The sequence below is a fragment of the Coturnix japonica genome, chromosome 5 (genome assembly GCF_001577835.2).
Source record: "Coturnix japonica isolate 7356 chromosome 5, Coturnix japonica 2.1, whole genome shotgun sequence".
Classification (NCBI taxonomy): Eukaryota; Metazoa; Chordata; class Aves; order Galliformes; family Phasianidae; genus Coturnix; species Coturnix japonica.
Window position 1 is genome coordinate 31241248 of NC_029520.1, and position 26486 is coordinate 31267733.

Consider the following 26486-nt stretch of genomic DNA (forward strand, 5'->3'; position numbering starts at 1 on the left):
AGAAGGCTGCAAGGTGGACTGAAATTGGCCTTTCATTATCTAAAGGGGAGATACAGGAAATAAGGGGACAGACTTCTTAGTAGGGTCTGTTGTGATAGAACAAGGGGAAATAGCCAGCTGCAAGCTCAGAGAAGATAGATTTAAGTTAAATGTAAGGGAAAAAATATTTTACAGTGAGGGTTTTGAGGCTCTGGATCAGGTTACCTAATATAGTGGTTGATGCCCCATCTCTGGTGACTTTCAAGGCGAGGCTGGATAAGGCCCTGTTCGTTGCAGGGAAGTTGGACCAGATGACTTTTAAATGCCCCTCCAAGTCTTAAGGATTCTATGATCTTATGATTCTAAATTAGGTAGCACTCAGAATTCTTAGCAGTGCTACAACTCATTGATGGATTTAGGAGCTCCTGGAAATGGAGCAGTCACAAATGCTTCCCTTCAGCTAAAGCCACAGGGCTGGATTCTTTATGTTCTTCTAAGAGAGAATGAAGTGTCCTGCAGTGGACTGTGCCCTGTGTTGTGTATTCAAACTGATTCTTGAAGGCCCTCAAACAAAGCTCCCCTGGAGCACCTACTCTCTCTTTAGAAGTGATTTTTGATGGTATTTTTTAATTTTTTAAAAATCATTACTTCCAAAGACTTCCAGGAAACTGTGTTTAGATGATTTGTTTTAATTGCAATAGAAAACTATGAAAATTTTGCCAAATTTGTTCACTAGTAAGAACAAGAGACAGCATATATGAGAGATACATTACGTTCAGGATTTCTATCTATTTCATTGCCAGAGGAGAAGAGAATTCTCTTGAGATTTGTCAGTCTTAGCCTGGCACTGTTTTTCTGCAAGCACTTTTCTACCTATTGACCTTTCTGCTGCTTGTCACAGAGCAGACTTGCATGCAGAAATAGATTATGTAGTACTAAAAAGCTCAGGTTCTCCATTTATTTTGCAGTTAATTGCATATGTAATTGCAATGTAATGGCTGCAGTTATTGGAACCAGTGCAGCAGTCAACTTATAAAAGAAGCATCTTAATAAGTGGTAATAGTTACAGGCTTCTCATAGCTAAACCTTCGTCTTAGAACATGAGTTAAATTCATTGACAAACTTGATGCACTGAAAAGTCACTGAAACTTTGATACCCACCTAAGTAATATGTTTTTAATAAAATAATTGATTGTATTACTTTTTTTCCATCCCTTGCATTATGTTAATAGGAAAATATTTGTTGCTCTCTGTTGTTTGCTGAGAACAACACTAACCACTGCTGGGAGCATACCACCATTCCTGTTGCAACTAACTCGCTTAAAATGCACATGGATTGATCAAAGTGCTGAAGTGCCTCAAGCACTGACTCCCAACTGTGTGTGTTCTGATTGTTGCTTGCAGCATGTTTTTGGAAGTTTGCTCATGGCAAACAGTGAGCTATTTCGTACTGCACTGCTCAGCATTAATCTTTTACAAAAGTGATAGCAGAGAAAAATGGGTTTGGTGTTTTCAGGTTCCAATGGTTTTTGAAAGAAAATTAAAAATATGCCATAAGTAGGTAATAGCACTATAGGTAACTGATGTTAAGTTTTTATGTACTTTTTCTATAGCAATGCCTATGTAAATGTAGAACTATTTAGACAGTACTAATCTTGTCATTGCTAATGTTTTTTTTTCTCAGTTTTGCCTACTCAGGGTAAATTTCTGCAAGATAAGTCAGTACTGTATCCTTTTTCATTGGAGGAAGATTGTTTACATTCTTATTTGTTTACTGAAGAGTTGTCAATCTTACAGCAGTTTCTAAAGGAAAAATATTAGTTATTTTTAAAATTAATGATTGCAGTGAGACTGAAAATTCCAGAATAAATCATGTTATAGATTATAATATTTTCCCATTGAAGTGCAAACTGCGTGACTGGTATTTAAGTTGAACATATGTCTGTCAGAAAACAGGATCAGATTGCACTCTTAAATTTACAAGGGTAAAAAGGCATTGCTAATAAAGCCATTGTGTTAGTAGTTGAAGTTACTGAATTTGATCTGCTGCTGACTGAGTTCTTCATCTTGAATGTAATGAATACTTCGTGTAAAACAACTCTGCATTATTTATTCAAATCTTTCATCCGGAAAACAAGATCACTTTCTACAGTAATGGGAGAAAAGAGGCTGTTGGTGTATTTCAGGAGGTAGGCATTTGTAGGTTTAAAGTCAGAGAAGTATTTGTTCTTAAATACAGAAAGAATTGGATTCACTGAGTTTGCTTTGGGCACTACTTTACGGTTACTGATTACTAGTACCACCATTTTGTATAAACAGGGATAAATAGTGATTGTCACTAAATTCTTGTATGTTGTGGGAGGAGAGAATGAAGATTTGTTCAATTATTTTGTGCAGTTTGTGTCCAGTTCAGGATTTCCTGTTGTCTTCTATTTTCATAGTACACACACATTTCAGATTTTAGACTGCAGAGAGGTTTTGTGCATGTCAAATAGAATTACTTATTATTTTTTTTTTTTTTTGAAAATCTAACTATAGGCTAGCTTCAGTGTTATGAAGTGTGAAAGATTTGTTACTATTTGTCATTTAATTAAGATTTTTGGTGTTATTGCAGCATGAATAGTAATCTGCGAACTATTCCATTACCATCTTCACTTGTAGAAGGACTTCTCTGAAAGTAATACCTTCAATTTTATTATGTTGGAGGATAACATCAATGGCAGTTGGTGGTGGTATGGCAGAGGATGCTGAGCCTTTCTGTCAGTATTCCTTTACATGTTGCCGTGTGACAGCAGAGGGGCAGTCTGACAAAATGGCATCTGACATAGAAGTGCATCTGAAGCAAAGGAATGAGGAAAAAATGGCACTTGTTGACATTGGTCAACACTAGCTGAATGTTGATGCAGTGGACGTGAGTACAGTGAGGCTGAGAGTGGTGCAGTAGTGACATCACAGATTTTTGCAAGAGTGACTTGAAGGCTATTGTTCATTGATGGTGAAAATTTGGAGCTAATTGTGGTGACTGTTGAAAAAACTTTGTAGCTGAAGGTTGGCTCTATCATTTAGTGTTGGAGTCATTGGATTGCATCATAGAATTGTTTGTGTTGGATGTAACCTTTTTCTAGCTCAGCACTGAACAGACATCCACAGCTAGATCAGGCTGCTCAGGGCCAGGTCCAACCTGGCCTTGAGTGTCTCCAGGAACAGGGCTTCCACCATATCATTGGGCAACCTGCCCCAGTGCCTCACCACCCTCACTTTAAAAGACTTTTTACTCATATTCAACCCCATATTACTTGTAGTTCTAGAACTGTTGTTCCAACCCTTTTGCTAGGAAATGGCTGGCAATAGAGTTTACAGTTTTGTACTTAGAAGATGAACATAGTGGAGGACATTAAGTGTTGTTCCAAGTGGGCCTAGAGTTACAGAATGAAAGATGGCTCTGCTTTCACTGAAGATTTACTGCCATACCTTTCAACTTTCAAGCTTGCCAGTGTGTGTGATAGAAGCCATCAAAATGTGTGAAAACTGACCCAAAAGCAGAACTGTTATTTACAGTTATCAATACAAACTGTTATTGTGCCATAATTGACAGATGGTTTTTCACTCTAATATCTGTTTTTAAGGATATTTTTACACTGATTTAGACAGAGTTGTGGGTTGTTGCGTTTTTTTTTTTTGTGTGTAGTGTTTTTGTTTGTTTGTTTGTTTTCAGGAGAAAACAGAAAGCCAGGAACTGGAATGACAGAAGGAAGGAATGACAGTGCAGAATATCTGTGGAAATATAGTGATAAATTGAAATTTGCAATTTGAGTTGAGGGACACTGGGACCAAAACATAAGTTCTCTTACTCTTTTACTCGAGGAAAGTGTGCTGAAGGTTAGCTGTTTTGATGTTATATATATTTCTTTTGTATTTTGAAATCCTGCAGGATCCTAGTTTTTTTTGTTGTTTTTTTTTTTGTTTTTTTTCCTTTTGAACAAGAGAATATCTGAGAAATACTAATGGAATCAAATCTGATACATGGTACTGCTGGAGAGTTCACTGATAGGAGTGACAAAGTCTTTTGTGAAGTGCGTTCATCCAGTACTTCAGTGTAGTCTTGGACTGAATTAATGATCCTTGTAGCTCTGTCAGAACACTGACATTAATTTGAATGTGTTCTTTGAAAGTTCTTTTTTTCATGCAGGTCATGTCTGGTTCACATAGCTTCAAAACTAGTGTGTGGACCATGTGTAGATTTATCCCTCAGTTGATATAATCTCGTGATTTCTCAAAATGTCAAACCATATATTTTTAATGTAAATTAGATTTTGGTTATAGTTCCTTACTTGAGAGTGGCTGTAGCTAACTATTTGTGATGTGGAAAAGAACTCCAGTTCACAGGGAGGTGTATATTAAGGTTAACTGACCCTATTATGATAACTGTTTCGTGTTTAAGTGGAGTATATCGCTGTTTGGCAGCTATTTAAAAACTGCACAATTTGCTATTAATTTTGTGTTAGAATAAGTTTTAACTGAAGAGCCACTACTTCAGGCCTGTCACTGAAGCTTGCATTGCCTCCTGTCTGTTGCTATATATATTTGTTATAATCTTATTAATTTTATCTAGGCTCTGAACTGATACAAAATTGGCCTGTTTACATTAGTAATCTCAATTTCCCCTGTGAGCTAACATTGTTTTCAGTATTAAAAGAAAGAAGAATAAGCCCTAGTTTATAACTTGTTTATGGCTATAATATCAATTCCTACCCTTGTTTGAATGGCACATTTTTCATACTGTTTTTTTGTTTGTTTGTTTGACATATCTGACAAGGAGCTACCAAAGTGTTTGTACAATGACTAAATAGTGGGATAAAGGTGAAAGTCAGATATATTGCTGCTTTGTGAAAAACAGAACTATAATATGATGAGCAGCAAAACCTAGACTTTAGGTATGATTGTCCAACTGCTGCATACTTCATCAAGAACTAATGTGTTTCCTGTAGTAAAGTTATTCCATATAGCTTATTTAATTTATTGAAAACACCAACTTTAATCTGACAGCATTTGCAATCTGCCAAAGTGTAAAAACTGTCACAGGATACATTTACATTTATAGCAGAATCTGCATAGCTGTACAGGAGGTGAAAATAAGTCAATATAAACCTATGTCAGTCAAGATGGAATTTTGTGTACAAAATCTGGCAAAACAGTTCATCAAATTTAGGCTGTCCTTGGTGCCACTGGAGAAATGGAAAATTTTATGAGGAAACAAATGACAAAACTTTGAGTCAGTTTATTATAGGACAAAGTACAGGCTAGCCACTTACTCTGTGAGAGCTTATATTAAATTAGAAAATTGATTTTAATCACTGACTTGAACATGTTGCTAAATTCTCAGTCTCTTCAGAGACTTTGTTGGTTCTTTTTGTTGTTTTTGGTTTTTTTTTCCCCGTGTTGTACACTGTTTTTCATCAAAGCTTTGATTTTATTTAACACTTTCCTGCCTTGAAATGACTGTTGAGACACTAAAAGAAAAAAAAGATGAAGTGACAAATCCCAAACAATTTTATAAAATAAGGATCAAATTTGTGTGGTTTTTTTTTTATTATTTCATTTTTACCTTTGGGTGTATTTAACCACTTTTAATTGTTATGTGATAGCTTCACTAAGGATGAAACTTGTTTTTTCTTTGTCACATGATAATCAGTGAAGTATATAAACAATGAATGATACATATACCTCAAAATAAAGATTAATGCAGTAAGCCCTTCTGAAGTCATGTGTAAGAGTCTTTGGAAAAATAATGCAGGATGGTCAGGCCTTGAATTTAGCCACAGTTGGTTTTACTTAAAAGGTTAAGAAAGACGTGCTATGTGTTCTAATGACAATTTATGTAAATTTGTTCCAGATTCACTAATTAAGTACCACTTCAAATTAATGATTGTTTTATGCTGAAAGCATATTGATGTGTTTTTTAGTGTTTTTTGTTGTTTTTGTTGAGGTTTGTCCAACATGAATATTTATTAAAACTTTTCAAGTTACTTAACACTTTCTACAGTGCTCTTTCATTAATTTTTTTTTGCAATTTATTTTGTTCTTGTCAACTTTAGAGCAGAAATATAGTTTTGTTAAAATGTAGACATTGTTTCATGGAAAAAAAAAATAAATCCCTGAGCATTTGAGTAAACAGTGATGTGTGGGGTTGGTTTTTTTGTTTGATTTTGTGTTTTTTTTTTCTGCTGTGTTTGTTTCATTGTTTTTAAGAAGCCTGATATCAGACTACAGACAGCAGAAACAGCTGTGTGTTTTCTTCATGTATTTGGTGCATACTACATCACTGATTCGTAGTGCTGATTTAGCAGCATTTTACCTCAGAATTTGCACTACTTTTCATTAAAAGCCATTTAATGAAAAATGCTCTCCTTGGGCATTGCAAGTGTTCATTCTTAAGGTATTACCTGTTTTTTGCCTGAGAACACTCAAAAAGATGGCAGTTGATTTTTCCCTTACACATACCTAAGGAGTGGAATTATGGACAATAAATAATTTTTGTTAGCATACGACTACTTTAAGTTTAGTAAAAAGCTTGAAAAGTTAGATTAGTTCTATGCTGAGTAATTGTTATCAGTGTAATATGTTTATCAATGCTACATTGCTTTTTCAATAATGATATGCAGGGAAGATGCATTTTACTCTATCAGTTAAAGATCATTCTGGTATCTACAATACTTTTGTTTAGAATACTAGGTCAAAATCTGCAAGGAAAGAATACAGGGGGAGAGATTAGAGGAGAGTTAATATAATGCTTAACTTGTGCTTTTAACTGTTCTTTTAAACTCACACAGAAAATATTGTATCATTTGGATATTGCACTTATTTGTTAGAATATTAAGTGGAGACTTTGAGAAGCAAAGAAAATAAGTGTGTTTTTTTTTCTGTCCAGAGTACAGAGTTGTTTTGAAACTTCATATTTACTGCTGTTGGCTAATACAACTTTGTTTCTAAGCTACTTCATACTATTGTAAGACTTAAATCTTTTCTCTTTTTTTTTTTTTTTTTTTTTTTTCTTGTAGCAACTGTAGCACTAATAAACAATCTATTTAATCAACATTAAACCTAGACGTATAAGAAACGCATTTCCTAGCTACATATGCAAACAGAAATGTTTAATTATGAAGCAATGGCTGAGAGGGCAAGCATATGATTGTCTTATATGTGTTAAAAGATGATCATTTTTTTATTTTGTAAGTCTGAATGCATGGTAATTTTTTATTGCATTTGTTTTGGACCAAGGATTACAGTGCTGAGGGTGTGTCAACACCATCATGCTTTCAGCAGGAGTATGAACTGGATGTGCTCCAAAGGTCTCTGCTAACCTGAGACATTATGTATTGGTGTTCGTGTTTCATACATTTGTGATCATAGAAATACAGAATCATTGAAGTTTGAAGGAACCTATAAATGTCATCTAGTCACACTCCCCTTCAGTGAACAGGGACACCTACAGCTATATTAGATTGCTTGGAGCCCCTCCAGCCTAACATTGAATGTCTCCATGGATGGAGAATCTGCATCCTCTCTGGACTACCTGTTCCAGTGCTTCACTTCTTATTTCCTTAAGAAAATACTTGTTCCTTATATCCAATCTAAATTGTCCCTTTGTTAGTTTGAAAACATTTCCTCTTGCCCTATCACAACAGACCCAGCGAAAACATCTGTCCCCTTTATTACAGTCTCCATTTAGATACTGAAAGGCCTCTTTCAGGTCTTTCCAGAGCCTTCTCTTCTCCAGGCTGAACAGTGTTAGCTCTCTCAGCCTGCAGATAACACGACAGACAGACTTTTTTCCAGGCTGTCCGATAAGACACCATAGGCCACTACTTTTTTTTTTTTTTTTTTTTTTTATCAAGGACTTTTGCAGTTTCCCTCATGCTTAGAACATTCTCCATTTGTTTCCTCTTCTGCAGAAGTAGATAATTTCTCTTTTTCAAATGTGCAGAAATGTCCATCAGAAGAGGGGTGGCCAGCAGAGATAGGGAGATGATTGTCCCTTTCTGCTCTTGTGAGGCCCCATCTGGAGTACTGTGTCCAGGTATGGAGCCATCAGTACAAGAAAGACAAAGAGCTGTTGGAAAGGGTCCAGAGGAGGTCCATGAAGATGATCGGGGGCTGGAGCACCTCCCCTATGAAGACAGGCTGAGGGAGCTGGGCTTGTTCAGCCTGGAGAAAAGAAGGCTGTGGGGTGACCTCATTGCAGCCTTTCAGTACCTGAAGGGAACCTATAATCAGGAGGGGAGTAAACTCTTTGAAAGGGCCAGTAATAGCAGGACAAGGGGAAATGTTTTTCAGTTGAAAAAGGGAAGATTTAGGTTGGGTGTTAGGGGGAAGTTCTTTACTAGTAGAGTGGGGAGGTCCTGGAACAGGCTGCCCAGGGAGGCTGTGGATGCCCCGTCCCTGGAGGTGTTCAAGGCTGCATTGGATGGGGCCCTGGGCAACCTGGTCTAGTAAACGTGGAAGTTTGGTGGCCCTGCCAGGCAGGGGGGTTGGAGTTTCATGATCCTTGAGGTCCCTTCTAACCCAGGTAATTCTGTGATTCTGTGAAAACTCCCAACAACCTAAAAATATCAATTCTAATTCTGTATTAAAATTTGAAATCAAAAACAAACAAAAAACCTTCAGTAATGAAGTACAGCCTGAAATCTGCTTCTATACAATCTTGTCTAAAGTTTTATAGAAAAATCTCTATAAAATTGAACATGCCCTTAATGTGCACCAAAGTTGGTAGAAGGGATAGGATTAGGCAGTGAAATGATGGAAATATGTATGTAGGTTATATGAAGCTTGGGGGATGAAGCTAGGAATGTATGAGAAGCATTTACACTTTCCTTTGTTTGATTTTTACCTTTAAAAAAAAAAAAATTGAATATCTATTTAGTCACAGAGTGAATCATAATTACCAAAGAAACTGGATGTGCACAGTCATTATTTAGTGTCCCATCTCACTGCAGCTGTCAATGAGATGAAATAAGGAGAAGTATTTTCAGACAGTATTTTGGTACTGCCATTCAATCAGATGCAAATACCAGGTGCATGTGTGTTTATTAGGATCTTCAATGCTTATTAGGCCTTCAAAATACACAATTTTCCTCTCAACATAGTGGTTCTAGTTACAGTTGTGTTGCCATGTTGTGGATTATTAACAAAGAAAGTTTTTAGGTACAGTCTCCTCTGTGTGGAAAAATGTTTTGCTTGCATTTGTGATAGTTGGTGTAACAGATGCAGTTTCTCATTCATGTTGCTGCATCTTTCTGATGCTGTAATGAATTAACACTTTGTATGTGTAATGGTGTACCAAAGGGAAGTATAAAGCCTTTGATATTATAATCTCTTTAAAAATCATCCCTCACTCAATTTACAAGTGTTATGATTTGGTTTATTTTTATTGTGTGTATGCCTGCAGACAGGCATAAATTCACTCAAATGCACACTATGTTTGGATACATATTTTACTATGCACAGAAAAAAAAAGTTGTGAAAATTTATCTGTGGAAGATTTTAGCAGATTTCAGCTTTGATGTTAATTTGGTTCAAAAGACTTTTTGCGTTGCCTCTGTAGTTCATTCATTATGCATACTTCTAAGAGGATAAAACAGATTAACAGATTAGTAGTAAAATAGTATTTTGGTAAGATTAGCAGCAAAATGGGCATAGTATTTCCTTTACATTCAAATAGGCTTCTGGGACTGAAAAGGATCTTTTATCAGTTGCTTTAACGGACAATCATATCATTCCTCTTGTGTAATAAGATTGCCAAGCTTCACCTTTTAAAAGTCTCAGTGTTCTGCCCCTGGGACTTCAGTTGGAAAAGCCATCCAAACGATAAATTTCTTTGAAGCTGAGGAGTTATGTATGCAGTTTGAGTTCCTAGGCAGCTGGTGCTCAGTTCAGTTGGACTGTTTCTTGGTTTTGCTTGTTCTATCTCCTTTGTTCAGGATCTTGTCACATGTAGGCCAGTGCTGTTTTCACTTTCAGGTTCATTTATCCAGATTAACTAAATCCCATGTATCCCATGAGATACATTATCCATTTCCCTCATTAGCTGTATCTTCTGTCAACCTTATATTTAAAATTTATGTATTGAGTGGAGTGTAGGGATTGTGCATGTGCCATGTCACAAATAGATTCTTTTTGTATTGAATATGCCACAGACTTTGGGTGTAGATTCCTGGGGAGATGCACATTCATTTTGTGCTTACATTTTACAATTGGTTAAGATTAAACACGACATTGTACTCAGTAAAGAGAGTTAAAGTTTCAAAATTGGAAGCTGACCTTCAGTCCTCATGTGACATGTCTCAAAAAAAAGTTTTTATTTTCTCTCTGCTATAAATTATCAGAAATCTTCTGATTTCAATAGAAATCACATTCTGAAATGGAGTCCAAACTTTATGATACAGTTTCGTGTGTGTGTGTGAGGCCTGACTACCCTTGTGGTAGTGTGGTAGGGTGGCTTCTGCAAGATGAGACAATTGTTTGTCTAATTTAGTAGCTTAGTGATAGTAAAGGTGATGTTTGGACCAGGTGATCTTGGAGGTCCTTTCCAACCTTGTGATTCTATGATTTAGTAACTGAATAAAAAAGTTGTTTCTGGAAGTGTTCAGAAGAGGCTGAAAGGGATTGCTCAATATGATATAAGCTTCTGTTTGCTTGTTTGTTTGCAATTCTGTTTGCCATCAATGTTTTATAACTTGATGGAGGGGTAGTAGTTGTACTGCATCACCAGTATGTGTAGTCTAAACTTGAAATGTTTAGATGACAGCAAGAGCCTAACAAAACAGTTTTTGGTGACATTATATATCAGTTTTTATTTTAAAAGTGTAAAAATCCCAATGGTAGAAAGAACAGTTACAGATGACTCATATCAGGCATCAGAGCGCAGGTGTCAGAAATTGCTGTTTTAGTCCATATGTGTACTTGTGCAGTTTTCTAGGCTGTTGTTTTCTTTTCCTTTGAGCAGTTTTCTGCCATCACTAGATTGTTCTCTGCTTTTCTACCTCACTAATTCCTCGACTATTTGCAGCACCTCGTAGTTGCTAAAAGCCTTATTTAAATCTATGCTTAATCACTTGTAGCATGCTAGGACTTCTTCACTGCTTTAAAAAAAAAAAAAAAAAAAAGCTCCTGATTTGCGCTACAATTATGGGTACAAATTGGAAGTACATGTCCTTTTTCACTCTCAGGCCTCACAAAGAACCATGGGTGGGAGACAATCAACAATGCTACTTTATGGTCTTTTTCAGGGATAGGAAACATTGTATTAGTTTCTGGACATAAGACTCAGGTCTTCCTTCATTGTGATTCCAGAACTGGTATTCAAGGAATTTTGTGCCCTGTTCTCAACACAGTTACTCACTGGCATTGGCTGAACACACTGTTCTTGTTTTTTAAATTCCCGTATTCCTTTCTTGTTCTTCTTTCTGTAATCATAGCTAGTTGTAAGGGGTAAAAACTTAACATATGGGCAAAAATGATCAAAATAACAAATTTGGTATTTTTATCAGTAGAGAAAAAAGCCCTGTAATCTGATAATCTGCTCATCCTATTGTAAACAATACATTGTATGCTAGTTTGAAGAAAATCAACTTTTTCCATAAAGAACTGCCAAAATCTGGATTCTTTGAAATGCTCTCATTTGAGTGATCACTTTATATATTTTTGTTTTCAAATGTCACAGGAAGTCACTGAAAAGAGGAAAAAAAAAAAAAAAAAAAAAAAAAGTACTGGTGTCAGGTGAGTTATTTAGCCATTGGAGCTGGCGGGCATGAGGCTCTGGGGTTTGGTGACTATCTGTATCTTAGTGCAGGCAGCTTCCCTGAAGGGAAGAAAAGGGAACAGTGAGAGGAAGCTATATAGATGCATTTGATTCCTGATTATTATGTTATTATACAAATACCTTCAATCCAGTTGATAAGGTTTGCTGGATTTTTTTTATTTTTATTTTTTACTAATTTGCCTCTTGCTATTTTCAAGTTTTCTTAAAGACTGTGTTTCAGAGATGAGTGCTACAATTGAAATATAGGATTGTACGTCTCTTTGAAATGCCATTCTGTTTAGAAAGAGCACCTACCATTTAAGTAAAATTATAGTGCTCTGAAAGAAAAAAAAAAAAAAAAAGAGTAGTCTTTTGTCACTCCTGTGTATTTATGATTTATGCATATTTCATTTTAACCAGAAGGATTTTTTCCAGTTCGGCAGAAGTGTTCGCTGGCAGAGGGACTTTTTTTATTTATTTATTTTTTTACTTGCCTTTCTTTTTAAAAATTCCTCTTAATAGTACAGTTCTTTTTTCTTTCAGCTTTTTCATGAATACAACCAGTTTCATTCAGGATGAGATGATTCCATTGTTTTGGTTGTGTGGGCTCTTGAGTGGAATCAAGTACTTTTCTCACAAATACAGCTGTAGTTCAGGGGGAGGAGGAGACTGATGTGGCGTGGGAGGGTGGTGTGAGCGTTTCTGTTCTTACACCCAGGAGGCTGACAAAGGTATTGGTGATTTGTCCTCACTGACTTTTTTCTGACAGTCTATTCAAAGTGGCCATTTTATTTCACTTGTGTGATTGCAAAGACTTAAGATCATAAAAGGAGCTTGTATGTAAGACAGGGGATTTAATGGAATACAGACCAGATTGTAAGCTCAAATGATTTTGACTGATGTTGAGGAATAATATATGCATTATCATTTCACTAAAGAACATTTAATATTTTGTCTTCTGGGAAAAAAAAAAACAAACACCTTTAGAGTACTCATTTAATTACTCTTTAAGTAGTTATAAAAAATTCTAGCTTCAAATATCTGAATTTTGTGCTCTGTTGTGAAAAGTATTCTCTTATTATCACTGTTCTTAAATGTAACATTTTCTGGGTAGTGAGTGTGTTGGCTTTCTGTAAGAGATTGCACAGACTTCCATAGGGCTGGTAAACAGAGGTTCTTTGCACTTGTGGGCTAAGATGATCTGTAGCCTCTAATCGGATATTTCTAAAGAAAGACCATGGGGCAGGAAGGAGGGAACAGTCAGAAACCAGTAAGCATAATGCACACTTGCACATAATTTGAATGTTGCACCTGTCTGTGGATATGAAATCCACACTATGCATGCAGAATTACTTCTGGCCCCACTGACTCTCCAAAATAATACATTTTGTTTCCAATTCATTGAGCTTTCTTTTTGCTACCTGTTGGGTTCTGCTCTCATTTTACAGGATTCTGAGTTTATTTGTGAATAATTAAGAAAAAAAAAACACACAAAACACAAACAACAACAAAAATACACCACCAACAAAAGAAACCTTTTCTCTTATGGTGCATAGGTGAGCTGTTGGTTGAAATGATGCTGCTGTTGAATCATTTGCTGAGGAAAATACAACTGACTGTATAGAACAGAACTTTTGCTTTTGCATGTGTTATGTTAACAGATAGTTACAAATTTGAGCCTTTCTATTTGAGCTCTTTAATTTTCTTCTTATATTGTAGGTCTTACCCAGATTACAAATGATCAACACACCAATGAGAAATGAATATGAATGGAGAGAGTCTACTTAACTAAAAAAAAGGAAAAAAAGTTTAAACATTTGTAGAAGAACAATTACTGGGTGCCTTTGAAAATCCTGTCCTTGATCATTTTAACCTGCAGAAAGTCCACGAAGTCAAACATGACTTACAGTGCATCATGTCCATTTTCAAATGCTCTTTAACACGTTGAAGCATAGCAACTAATGATCAATGTATACTTCTAGTGGAGCATTGGCTCAAGTGAATCAAAAGTGACATAAGCCATGAAGTATTCCATTGTGAAAAAAGGACTGATAAGTATCATAAAAACTTTTTTCTCTGTAATATCTAAATCTTTGCTCAGCTGCTGGTAATACAACCTTGTCCTCCCTGCAGACTTCTGTTGCTAAGGACTTCTTGCATCAAGTGTCTGGCTCCTCACCCCCAGCTGAAGTTCCACATGGCTGAGACTTTAAGCAAATGAGATTATTTTACAATGACTTGTTTGTTATTAGAGCTGAGAAGGGTTTCATTACACATTAGATGAAGGTCTGAAAAGTTTTCTTGGTTCAGCTGTCATTTCCCTGGCGGGAGCAGAATTTCGTCTTTGCTTGTAGTGCTCTTCAAAATATTGTGGCTTTTGCCAAAGTCTTCCCTTTTTTTTAGAAAAGGCAGTAAGCCATAGTTTCTTTAAGTAATATAACTTCATAATAGTATTCTGCATGAAATTACACTGTGGAACAGTGGCTGATTCACTTAAAAAAAAATTTGTTTTAATGTCACTTTCTGCAGCTTTTGAAAGTTAATCTTCAATCTTAAATAAGACATAAATCATTATTTTATTATTTTCTTTAAACCATTGTAAAAAAAATGGACTCCAACCCCCCACATCCCAAAGAAAAACCAAACAAACAAAGAAAAAAAAAAAACAGTGTTTAAAAAAAAAATATAATAAAATCCAACAACAATTGTGGAATTCATTTCTGCAGCTGGAAACTATAACACCACACAATGAAATAAAATATTTTTAAAAGATACAAGGACTGATGCTGTTTTCCCAAGAAGGGGGGATCCAGCAAGTGAAATTAAGTGTTTGGAGTCATGATTTCTTCATGTGATACTCCCAAAGATACTGTTAATTTTTCTTATATTGGGTCTTCATCCACTCAAAAAACAATGGGAGACTTATTTAAAATCTATGATAAGAGGGGCAGAGCCAAAAAATAATTACAGTCACTTACTGAGAAAAATGTGGTCAAACATCAATCCTGGCATATGACAAGTAAGATTTATTGAGAGTGACATTCTCTTACTGAAAGTATTAGGTACTTAAGTACTGGAAGATGAGAATAGCTATATCTACGTAGGTAAACCTGTGCTTCAAACTAGGGATAATGGTGTGTTGTTCATTTCATCTGTTAAATTTGTAATACACACGTCACAGACATGCTAAAACGTAAAGCGACTTTTGTCTTGATGTTTAAAAATATTCTTGAGGCAGATAGGTCTCACTGAAATTAAACTGTCAAATAAGCTGTCAGAACTGGTTAGCTGGGGGTGGACATGTATTCACCCACACAGAAATGCAAAATCCTCCCTTGTGAAATGTGGCAACTATGTGAAATTGCAGAGGAACTGTGTACAACTGTACAGGATAAAAACGAGGGAAGCATTTAACTAGTTGAACTTCAAACAGGCGTTTTAGATAAACAGAAAGAAAAGTCACAGGGCTTACAGAAAAGAATGTTAAATGGATCTTACATGGTTTATTTTACTTACCCTGAACTATTTTTTTTCTTGTGTTTTTCAGCAGAGCCATAGATACGGGGATAGAAAGACACAAAAAAGCTGTTGTGAATGAGGGTCAGCCATATCGGTGCTATTCTTGTCACCCCCTATGATAGACAGTCCACAGCCTCTCTCAGAAGTCATTGCCAGATTTTAACTATCCTTAATTGTTAGTAGATAACCTAAATCCTTGTTGTGAGAATTACTTACTGCCTCACAGAACTGTCAGATTCCTTTCAAACTGTCCTATCTCCCCTAATCATTGCTTAGTTCTGTAGATCTTTCCTGTCACATCATATGTTATAGAACTGTCTTTGGTGCTGTCATTGGTTTATCTCTGTGCACCCAGAAGTAGACAGTGTTACATTAGAAGTTTTATCAGTGCCAAAATGATTGGCAGGATTGTGTCAGATATCTGGTGTATCAGGCACCCGGTGTTTTTTTGTGTTTTTTTGTGGGTTTTTTTTTGTTTCATTCTGAAATTTAAAAAAAAAAAAAAAAAAGATTCTGAGAAGAGTCCCAGGAAAGGTGTTGGCTTTCTGTAGCTAGATTGACTGTGACTGTTGTATACATGGTGAGTATGGCATTTTGGTAATCTAACCTGAGAGCTGGAACTTGATGTTTCTTTCTCTGTGAGGCAGATAAATCAATAGATAATCAGATTTCACTTTCTCATACTGATCCTTATCAAAAATGATCAAATCCTAACCTTCCATTAGAAATTAAGCAGATCAAGCTCCTACTGTCACATACAGGAAAGTGTGTCTTTCCGCTTTTAACCATTCCAGTATTCTTTCCTGAATTTGTTCTTGAGTGTCCTAGCTTTGAACTGTTAATTCAAAATTCATAAAAATATGAATACAGTGTTCCAGTTGCAGCTACTTCAGTGACAAATGCAGGGGTGATGAAACCATATGCTTCTTTGTTATTCCCCAGTTCATGGCATAAGCAATTTACTGAGACTTTGTGTGGTTACTCGATAGATTTGAAAAATTCAGCATTTCTTGTCAAAGAATCACTGTTCAGCCTACCTACCTCCCATGTCTTCAGGGGCCTGATGTGTTATTTTGCAAACTCTGACTTTCTGTTTCTAGGCTTATGCAGTCTTCTCATTAATTACTGATTTATCTGTTTATCTGTAATTCAGAATGGTAGTCAAAGTGCTTTCCTCTAAGTTATTATTGGTTTAACTTTATACCTTTTGTTCCATTACTTTAAGAAGTCTACAGTTCTTCACCTTGTTCTTTCCTGCTCTCAGTTGCTCCAGAGGACAACTATTACCTTTACATCTATTCCGTTCTTATTTCTTTTTTTTTTAAGTATTTTAGATTTGCCAATACAAGTGTGCAGCTTCAGAGTGTCCTCTTCAACATCCATAGCAACAAATGTTAAGATCAGATATTATTTGATCATTGCGAGACATTAATACATAGTGCTGCATTTTCTCAATAAGTTCGGCAAATAAAAGAAAGTGCTGGATGTTTACAGGATGTAGAATTGCTGTTTCTTTTCATATTCCTAAAGTATTAGGAAAACTTTAACATGCATTCACTAAGCTGACAGTGATATTTCTAGTGTCTTCTGGCTTCCCTTAGTGGTTTCATAGAACTCCGGAGTTTCTGTCACTATCATCTTTATGTTTGGAACATTATATGCCTGCATATACAAGATAACTCCTTTCTCAACATGGCATTTCCTGTGTTGTGCATTTATTTTATGACATCAATGAAAAATTAGCCTTAAGGCTTGTTCAGGGGCTTCTGTTTGAATGCCTTTCCTAGCTTACCATGTAAATGTTTTTGGTTCCTTGAATGTGTTACTAGACTGACAGAAGGCTTAAGCATTTATTTAATTTTTATGTCTGAGTGTCCTGAGATGGTTTTTTTCCAGTCCATACTTGTTATAAAAGGCTGTATTTTATGCAGATTGAAACACGGCAACTACAAGCATTTTTATGAAGAAACTATACTGCTGATGGTATGTTAGGAGCAGGCAATCTTAGCTGAGGTCTTTGCTCTCAGGGAAGGCTTTGTTTCTACTGAGTGCCCAGCAGAGAGAGAAACTTCTCTGTGATCTGTCTGTGATCCCATCATCTTTCAGTAGTTTTGATTTCCTTAGTGTTCATGTCCATAAATAAGATGCTATTCTAAAGTTTCACAATCTGACTTTGAAATTCTATGGTGAATCTATGGTGAAAAGCCCATGAAACTTGACTCTTCCCAAGTGATTTGTTTGATGTGCATTTATGTACATATGTCTTATATATGTACACATAGAATCTGGCAACAAAGCTACCATTTCTTTGTCACGTTAAAAATCCATGCAGTTATTCTATCCCCAAAGAGATATTCAATCTTGAAAAATGAGTCATAAGTCCGACATATGTCTTTTTTGGATCTGCAAAGAAATGCTAGATTTGTCTAAAGAGACAAAGAGACATATATGCTTTAGAGACATATCTCTACCAGTTGTCTTTATTGTCTGTTCTTAACAGTTATCTCTTCATTACTTTGGCTTTTCTAAGGCACATCTTGCATAGTGACTTAATGTGTGTGATACAGTATTATGAATTCTTCTCCAGAAGTTTAACTCACAGTGTGGACATGGTTCTAGATATGCATGCGAATGCTGTACTGATGTCCAGTGTCAGCTTTTCTCCCATTTATAATAGAGATTAAGTTCATTATCGGATTAAGGATCCCAGTAATCCTGTTACTTGGTTTTGTCGCTTCACAGAGGATACTCTGTGAATAAGGATCCCAGTTATTAATACATTGAAGTAAAAGATACAGGTGACCAAGGGCCAAACTAATAATTAGTATTAAAAATTGAAACAACATAGTTCTTACACATTTAAAAAATAATAATTTTAAAAAATCCATCAAATTCAGTTTCAGTGGACTTAATATATTTCCTGTAATGTAGAATTATTTTGTGAGTAGTTGAAAGACTACATTAAATACATGTCTTATAAATTTACTGATAGTAAATTCTGCTTTTTCAGGAAGAACCTACCAATTTCAAGGTGCTTTAATGAACACTAGATATCCCTTATTACAGCACTTACCTCAAGCACAGAAACTTTGACTGAATCTAAGAAATTTACTTGTTGAGCAGTTTTTAAAAAGATTCAAGACAACTGTTTCATGTCTATACATGTGAATGAGTTATAAACCTGAATGAGTCTCTTGAACTGATGTAATACTTGATCAGAAATACCTAAAACACATCTGGTTGTAAGCTCTTACAAACTTACTTTTTTAAAAGAATATATTGAAGTGACTCTTGAGTTGGTTTTTATGTTCTTGTTCTGTTCTGTTCATGTTCTGTCCTTACATTAGGAGTTTGTTTTCCCAGGCATAGTAAATGTTAGAGATGTAAATAGTAAATGTTAGAAGACTACAGCTTCAGAATAAGTGAATTTATGTGAGCAAGTGATTCTTTAGTCACTGTATTTAAGTCTTTCTTGTTTAAACTAACAAGAAAAAATAGCTGATTTTGTTAGTGATTCATCACCCTGCTTCTGCCTATTCCCTAAAGGGCATGAAAGTTTTTGCTCCAGTTCTCAGCATCCTTGGTGAGAACTTCTGCAATCTGTTCATGAAGCAGCTCTGTAAGTGGATGCCTGTCAGCATTGTGACACTGATACTGTCGCGTTCTGCTCTTAAACATTTCACAGGGAACTCCACAGTTCTGTGCCAGTGTGGGCACGTACACAGGAGTGGTGTGAGCCCTCTTGTTGAGGTCCCCATGCTACCTTAGAAAGGGCACTGAGGCATTAGTGGGTCAGTGTTAATAGAACATTGCTCCTAAACTCAAGGTAGGAAATAAAAGAAAAGCACAAAGCATTGATGCTTGGAGCTTGCCCCAGGTGCTTTATCTCCAAACAGTTTTTAGGGAAATTATGCAGCAATTATGCAGCATATGTAGATGGGGTGCATGTGACAGTATTTTTTGCTACAACAGGATGTAGCGATCTGTTCTCTGATTCTCATTGTTTTGTGTTTATTACCATAACTTCTCTAAATGTTTGTGTTGAATTAATCACTTAATGTACCTGATAGTGAGGTCAGCTATGCAAGCATGTTATGATTTGCCGGGAATATTTACTTCCCTTTAGAATATTTTTGTGATTATTAGTTGACTGTTTCTTAAATGCTAGAATTATTCTTAAACTTACTCCTTCACTGGCTTGACTCAGCTGGTAGTTCTTGAGTGGTATTAGTGAAAATCATATTCCAAGAAAGAGGAAACATATTTTTGGTAATTAATTATATGCAGTAATTTCGAAAGAAATACTTTCACTCAATGAAAAATAAATCCAGTCTGTTTAGTAGAAATGGAGAATGTGATGAGTATCTTGTGGTAGCACAAATAAAGTTACATTAGTTATTCTAGAGATCTCTTTGTTTAGGAAAGAAGGGTTGTTGTTTAAGGCTTTTTATACTTAGTGTAATGAATGGTGGGGTGATTAAAAAAAAAAAAAAAAAAAAAAAAAGCCCTATACTGTTGTTAGGAAGTTCTTATTTTGACTATCTGCTAACCGCTGGGGAGAAGTGGGAGTTTTAAAGACTGCAGACTAGCAGCTTGAGTAATGTAGTGTGTGCTGAGTATTTTTGGCAAGGAGCAGTTTGAGTGGCGGAAGGCTGGCAGCCTCACAGCAGCGGGAGGCATAGGTAGCAGGGAGGTGTTTGGAAATACTGTGCAGGAAGCAACCTCTTCCTTGGATGACCACAGGGAACAACCTGTTCTGGAAGAGGCTGACCAAAAGGTCTCTTGGAGGTCAGGCTCTACAAAACAGCCATCCTTCTGTGTTTCTCCAGAGCCCTGCTTCATTTGTTTCACAGATATTTCCGTTAGGGATCTCAGCTGTGTTTTTCCTCTGTGGTTGCTGCTGGCAGTTCTGCTGATGGCAACTGGGAAAAAAAGTTGGAGTTTGGGGCCAATTCCAGTCAGTGCATGTGAGCAAAATGTTCTTTTCTTGATCTGTGAGATACGAAGAAATGCGATTCCTACAGCAAACTGCTGCAGCAAACAACATTAGTGAAGTATTTGTGTGTTATCTAAAATACTGTTTACTTAGTGTAATGATACCAAGTTTGCTCCTTCCTGAAATTCCATTCGGAAAAGGCTTATTAACTTATATTCTGCAGGTGTCTCATTATGCTTTATAGAACTTCATAGAGCATCTACATTATTGTAGATTAAAAAAAATAATAAAAAAATAGAAGAATAAAAACTTTATGGCAAATAGGGAGTGATTCTTCCTATATAGAAGCATTTCTTCCTATATAGAAGCATAAAAGCTTCACTGCTTTTAGGAAAGGTTCAGATGGCAGTGGCTCTCTTAGTTTGTATCTGTATTTCTAAATTAACCAAAATGAGAACACAGTCTTTAGTACTGGTCCAAAATCATGTAAGCATTTTAGTTGTTTAATAGAATGTTTCCAGGTACAATTTGAACCATGCTCAATCACACTCTTAGAGTGTGATTTCAGCTATAAACGATTTGCATCCTAGCTGGGGATCTGCTTAAAATAAGCAATGGGAATGCAGTCTCACTGCTTCTGGAGGAAGGAGTTCAACTCTTTTACTTGGTCTCATCACTGGAGAATGATTCCTGCCTGGCTGACTGGGAGTCATCTTGGAAATTTCTGCTTAACTGAGCAATTAGATCAGGAGTAAACCTTTTAAGGGGTCATGGAGGCAAAAAGGAAGCAAGGACCCATAGTGCTGTTACTTTTCAACACTTGAACCTTCATAAAACTGGTAACTTTTGGCTGTACTCAAGGCTCACTCCTAAACAATTTTGTTGTGTCCTGATTCTTAAGGAAATATTCTCTTTCCACATGATAGTATTTTCTATTATTATTTCATTCCTGGTAATTCCATTTAAGCACCTACTATAGTAAAGGGCTTTTAACAGTGTTAAGAATGTATAATAATGTCATTTTTAGTTAGCTTTTAGTTAGTCAACTCTAGTGAGCTTTTAGGTGGCTTTTACATGTATGCATTTCCTATTTTGCTCTGTATTTGGCAAAAATAAATGATATTTATAGTGTGGTAGTACCAAGCAATGTGTTGGCTTTTTGTTTACTTTTGTTTGCGCTTATCAACATTATTGTTGGCAGGAAAAACTTAGCTGAGGGAATATTTTTGTCACTGTTGCAACAGTTGGACTTTACACAGCATTTTATTTGGAGAACAGCACCATCAAAATGGCTTTCTTGGTGATAGAGTAGCTTATGTTGGGAAAACTAACTTGAAACTAGCAAATAACTCTTACATATATATTTTTTTATTATGCTAGTAATTGAGTTCGTCTCTCTTTAGAATATAATAAATGATGCCTTAAAATGTACATATTTACACACTCACACATATTATATGTGCAGTACAGAAAATACTTTTTTATAGGTAAATACAAATGGAAGTAATATTAAAAGAGCAAATGAAATGGGAGTATGCTGAGAGGGGGGAAAAAAAAAGATTTAGAGGGAAATGCCTGTCCTATCTCTGAAATACAGTGGAGTGCAATAATTCTATCAGTGTTTGAAAGAGGCTGTAAGTGGCTGTTTTGAAAGGTTTTTTTCATTTTACAGTGCTTCCAAATAAGCAAATTCCTTCAGTCTTCTGGCAGCAAGTAGTTCCATCAGGCTTTTGCTTTCAGCTCAGTGGTGCTGCATACTGTAGAGTGTGAAAGAAAAACTGTTGATCACTTCAGAGAATCACAGAATCGTAGGGGTTAGAAGGGACCTTCAGAGATCATTGAGTCCAAACCCTCTGCCAAAGCAGGTTCCCTACACCAGGTTGCGCAGGTAGATGTCCAGGCAGGTCTTGAATATCTCCAGAGAGGGAGACGCCACAAGAAATTACATGCTTATCTGACTTATAGCTGGCTTTAGATTTAGCTATATATTCTTTTTCAGAAATCATTAGATTTTAAAATTTCTTTTAGGAAAACAACTAATTATAATAAATTCAATTAAACTTATCAAGAAATTCATAACATTGCACTTCATAACAATGCATTTCAGGCATTGGAATGCACTGCCCAGGGAGGTGGTGGAGTCACCAACCATGGGAGTGTTCAAAAAACGTTTGGATGTTGTGTTGAGGAATGTGATCTATCTGGGAAGTATTGGTAATGGTTGGACTAGATGATCTTCTAGGTCTTTTCCAACCTTGATAATCCTGTCATTCTGTGATAACTTTATTTAGTGCATAAATTAATAATTTTCCATCCAGTATTTAACATTTGAGGAATAAAGAAGAAATCTCCGTGACATCATCTCAATGAACAGATGCTTTGTAAGCTTTGGAAAACTATATTTTAAGCATAAAAATCTGAAAGAACTAATACAATTAAGAATCTTTTTTTTTTTTTTTCATTTATCATTTCAGAAACATAGACAAAAATTAATAATAATTTGTCTGACACAGAACAATTGTTAAGTGAATGTGTTAAGTGACATAATTTAGTCTCAAGAAATGATTAATATCTGGTGATATATCACTTAGGTCTTGTATCTTAGGTCAAGCTGAAAATTATTAATGACCTTTAGATATCATTTTACCACTTATCTGTGTAAAGTTTGTAGGATTATGAAATAATGTAGATTGGTGGAGCCTCTCTAGTCCAGTAACCTTCTCCACCAGGATCTAATCAAGTTGCTTATGAATTTGTCTTTGAAAAGGCATCAATTAAAGGATGGAGTTATTTTTCTCCTATTTGTTAATAGATTCCACATTAGTTGCAGACCAAAAAAAGGCAAATGTGAGTATGTGGTTGGGGGAAATGCCATTTATACAGTGGTATATATTTATACAGTGGTAAATACTGCCATATATGGAAAAACATTCACTTTTGTTTTGTGATAGTGTGAACAATGGTCTACTCTGCACTGAAAATTAATTATATTGTTGTTTACAGTTGTGTTATTGCAGTTTAGTAACATTCAGGTTTGTATTTGCAGTTTCCTGAATGTGGTTTCTTTGGCATGTATGACAAAATTCTCCTCTTCCGGCATGACCCTACCTCTGAAAACATTCTCCAGTTGGTGAAATCAGCTGGGGATATCCAAGAAGGAGACTTAGTTGAAGTTGTCTTATCAGGTAACTAAAAAAAAAAAAAAAAGAAAATGATTGTCATACTTGCACAACTCAAGACATCTACAGTATTTTTGTCATACTTAGGATCCAAGGAAAAGGAAATTTTGCATGTATGGATTTTCACTTATACTGGATCAAAATCTTCACAAATGTGTCTATATCATGTATATTGTCATTATATGCCTATTAAATTTTGAGTTCTTCTTTTTTGACAGCTTGATTTTATCCATATTATTATTTAAGCAACTAGTTAATTTTAATAGCTGATATGAAAAAAGTTAGGTTTGCATTTTCAGAGGAAAGTCATCCAGTGGGGAAGCACTTTTTTCAAAGAAGCACTGTAGAAAGAAAACATATAACAAAAACATTTTAACATTTAATTAACACTATAGATTGAAAATTAGAATTGGTCTTAAGATGTCTTGCGTAATGTATCAACAATATGTAACTAGGTATATTATATATTTCTCTCTTAGTCTATTAATTGGTATGGCTAGTTCATAATAACCTGTGTGGGAATTACCAATGCCATTTTTACTAATAGTGGCATGGCTTCTTTTAAAATAAGCATTTTTAGCTTTTATCTTATATGAACTGCAATAATATGTCTATTGGAAGTAGAGCAAATGATTTTTCACAGCCTTTTGTAGCAATGTCTTTCAGGGCTGCTCTGATTCTTTGTATGATTACATTTTCCTCTTACTTTAAAAAGTAAGAGGAAAAAATTAATTCTAGATTTGGTAGTAAACATATATTATTTGTGAATGGCTTTAGTAGATGCCAGTAATCTCTATTTCAGGTATTCCATTTAATATAACCACTCCATATCAATACATCAAATGAAGAAGCAAGGAATGTAGTATTTCATTTGATGCATTGTTTTCATGAGTTTTAAATTGAGCCCACGTATCTTCCAGTTTCCCAAAATCAGGCAAGTAGCTGCATGAACTTAGTTTGACTTGCATAAGATAGGGTGATGGAGTTTACATAGTAAAATTTAGAGGACTAGAGAAGAAAAGGTGTCTCAGAGAAGCCTAGGAAGCTGTTAGCAAACACAAATATTCACTTTAGCATGTGACAGGCACCAACTGAAATTGCAAGATATCCAACTTGAAAATGCAAGATATCCAACAACTACAGTGAGTTTGTCAATCTCCTGTGTCTTCCTTTTACTCACTCTTGGGCACGTCCTGTGTCCCAGACACAGACAGAGTACATTTTCTGCCTCTGGGAAGTATTAGCCTGAACTTCAGTAGGGGAGAGAACACGTGCGATTGTGCTCAAAGTTCTTAAAATAAGAAGCTTGATCCTATTTGACATACAATGGATTAGTTATCTTCCCATATTGTTGTTATTATTATTATTATCCCTCATTATTAGTCTATAAAATATCTTAGAATCACAGAATAGTTATGGTTGGAAAGGTCAGACCTCTGGAGATCACTTGGTCCAATCCCTTTTCTCAAGCAGGGATATCTAGTTCAGGTTGCTCAGAAGGCATGTCTAGTTGGTCGTTGAGTATCTCCAAAGACAGAGGCTTCACCACATCTGACTGCTGCTTTGTGTGTTTGATCAAGTGTTCTATTTTATGTTAAAAATGTCTCAACAGAATATACATTCCAAAGTTCTGTAAATTCAAGGTTTTGGAAAATTATTTTTGAGTAGCATACCTCAAAAAGGCAATAGACCATAGTGTTAATGCTACAGCTTTGCTGCTGAAAACTGTGTGCTGTGGGTAAACAGCCCTTGAGGCTCTGATATCTGGCGTCAAAAGCTATACTGATCCACTGCATTCAATTTTTTTATTGCAGAAATCAATATTTGACAGTGGAGAAAAAGCTGAACTGTCAGCTCTAATACTTTGGGGTTGCATAATATGTTTTCATAGTTCTTTATGTAAATAAATCTTCTGACAAGGCTGGAATGACCTGTGATTATTACATGCGGTTTGTGTTTTTTTTTTAATTTTCATATTCTATTTATTGTCTTGACAGCTTAAGCAATAGTAAGATCATCTTCTTGTTTGGACTGTATATTCCAAATTCTTGAGGGAGATAAAAAGTTACATAGGAAAATTCGTAGTTGAGAAGAGTGTAACTGGAACACTTTAGGCCATTTTTGAGAATAAAACTGTACCCACAGACGTCAAATAATATAACTGAAACAGTCTGTGGAAGGGCTAGCATATTCCAGTGAAAGTGCAGCACCTGCTGTGCTTTTATATATTCATAGTGATCATTATTACTTGCATTTTTCATTGGTGAATTAGGCAGTTGGGATTTTAATGGAGTGTAAGAATCATGCATCTTACTAACAACTGGTGTGTGTTTGTCTGCTGACTGGCCCACAGGAGATAAACACAGACTGCTAGGATCAGCTGTCTGAGCTCTGTTCAGTGTCAATATAAATTCTGATGTTTTGGAGGCAAAATGTCAGATGTTGTTATGAGGGAGGAAGGTAGAGTTACAGACTCAAGGATGAAAAGGAAACTTTCGTTAGGAACATTTGTAGACCTCATAAGTACAGTTTTGTTTTTACTTTCTAAAAGTTTTTCTTCCTTTTATGTATTTTTAAAGTATTATCTGTTTTAATGTTTTATTTCATTTGACTGTATGAGATTCTGATAGTGCTTGTATAGGAGAAATGAGGGCACATAAGAAATAAATTGCTTAAAACCACAAATTTGTTTGTTGAACCAAGGTGGCTTAATAGGCTACAGTTGTTTATGAGCATTGAGCGGTATCACTAATGCCATTCTGTCAGTAATGTCCCTCTTGCCATGGTGCTGTTATATTAGCTACACATTTTATATTCCATTTCTCTTCAAATTGTCAGAAAAGTACACCTGGTGTACTTTTCGGACATGCACAAAAGAGGAAGTCCTTTGCTAATGCTGTGGAAATCTCCACTGATGTGTTCACTGAACCCAACATTTACTTAACTGTTAAATGGCATTGGAGACTGAAAAAAGATCAAAATCTCTGGAGAAAGGATTTTTATTGAGCTTTATTTGTAGGAAGGATTCCTTTTGTGTAGAATACTCTAGAAAATTAACAAACTGCTCAAACCAGGA

At 35.6% G+C, this 26486-nt stretch overlaps 1 protein-coding gene and 1 long non-coding RNA gene across 4 annotated transcripts in view; one reads left to right on the top strand and one right to left on the bottom strand.

The window, feature by feature from the left end:
• Positions 1 to 26486, top strand: part of PRKD1 (protein kinase D1) — a 96320-nt gene that overhangs the window by 27668 nt on the left and 42166 nt on the right. For 2 of the 3 annotated variants that reach the window (XM_015864970.1, XM_015864971.2), the window contains exon 2: positions 23278 to 23416. In XM_015864970.1, the coding sequence (XP_015720456.1) occupies positions 23278 to 23416 (139 nt within the window). Of the gene's footprint in view, positions 1 to 23277; positions 23417 to 26486 lie in introns of those variants that run through there. The other variant, XM_015864974.2, reaches the window with a different exon arrangement.
• On the bottom strand, positions 21586 to 23422 carry LOC107315024. The gene is made up of 2 exons (XR_001555743.1): positions 23340 to 23422; positions 21586 to 21988 (listed from the first exon to the last, which is right to left on the bottom strand). It is a non-coding gene; the product is annotated as an uncharacterized LOC107315024 (long non-coding RNA).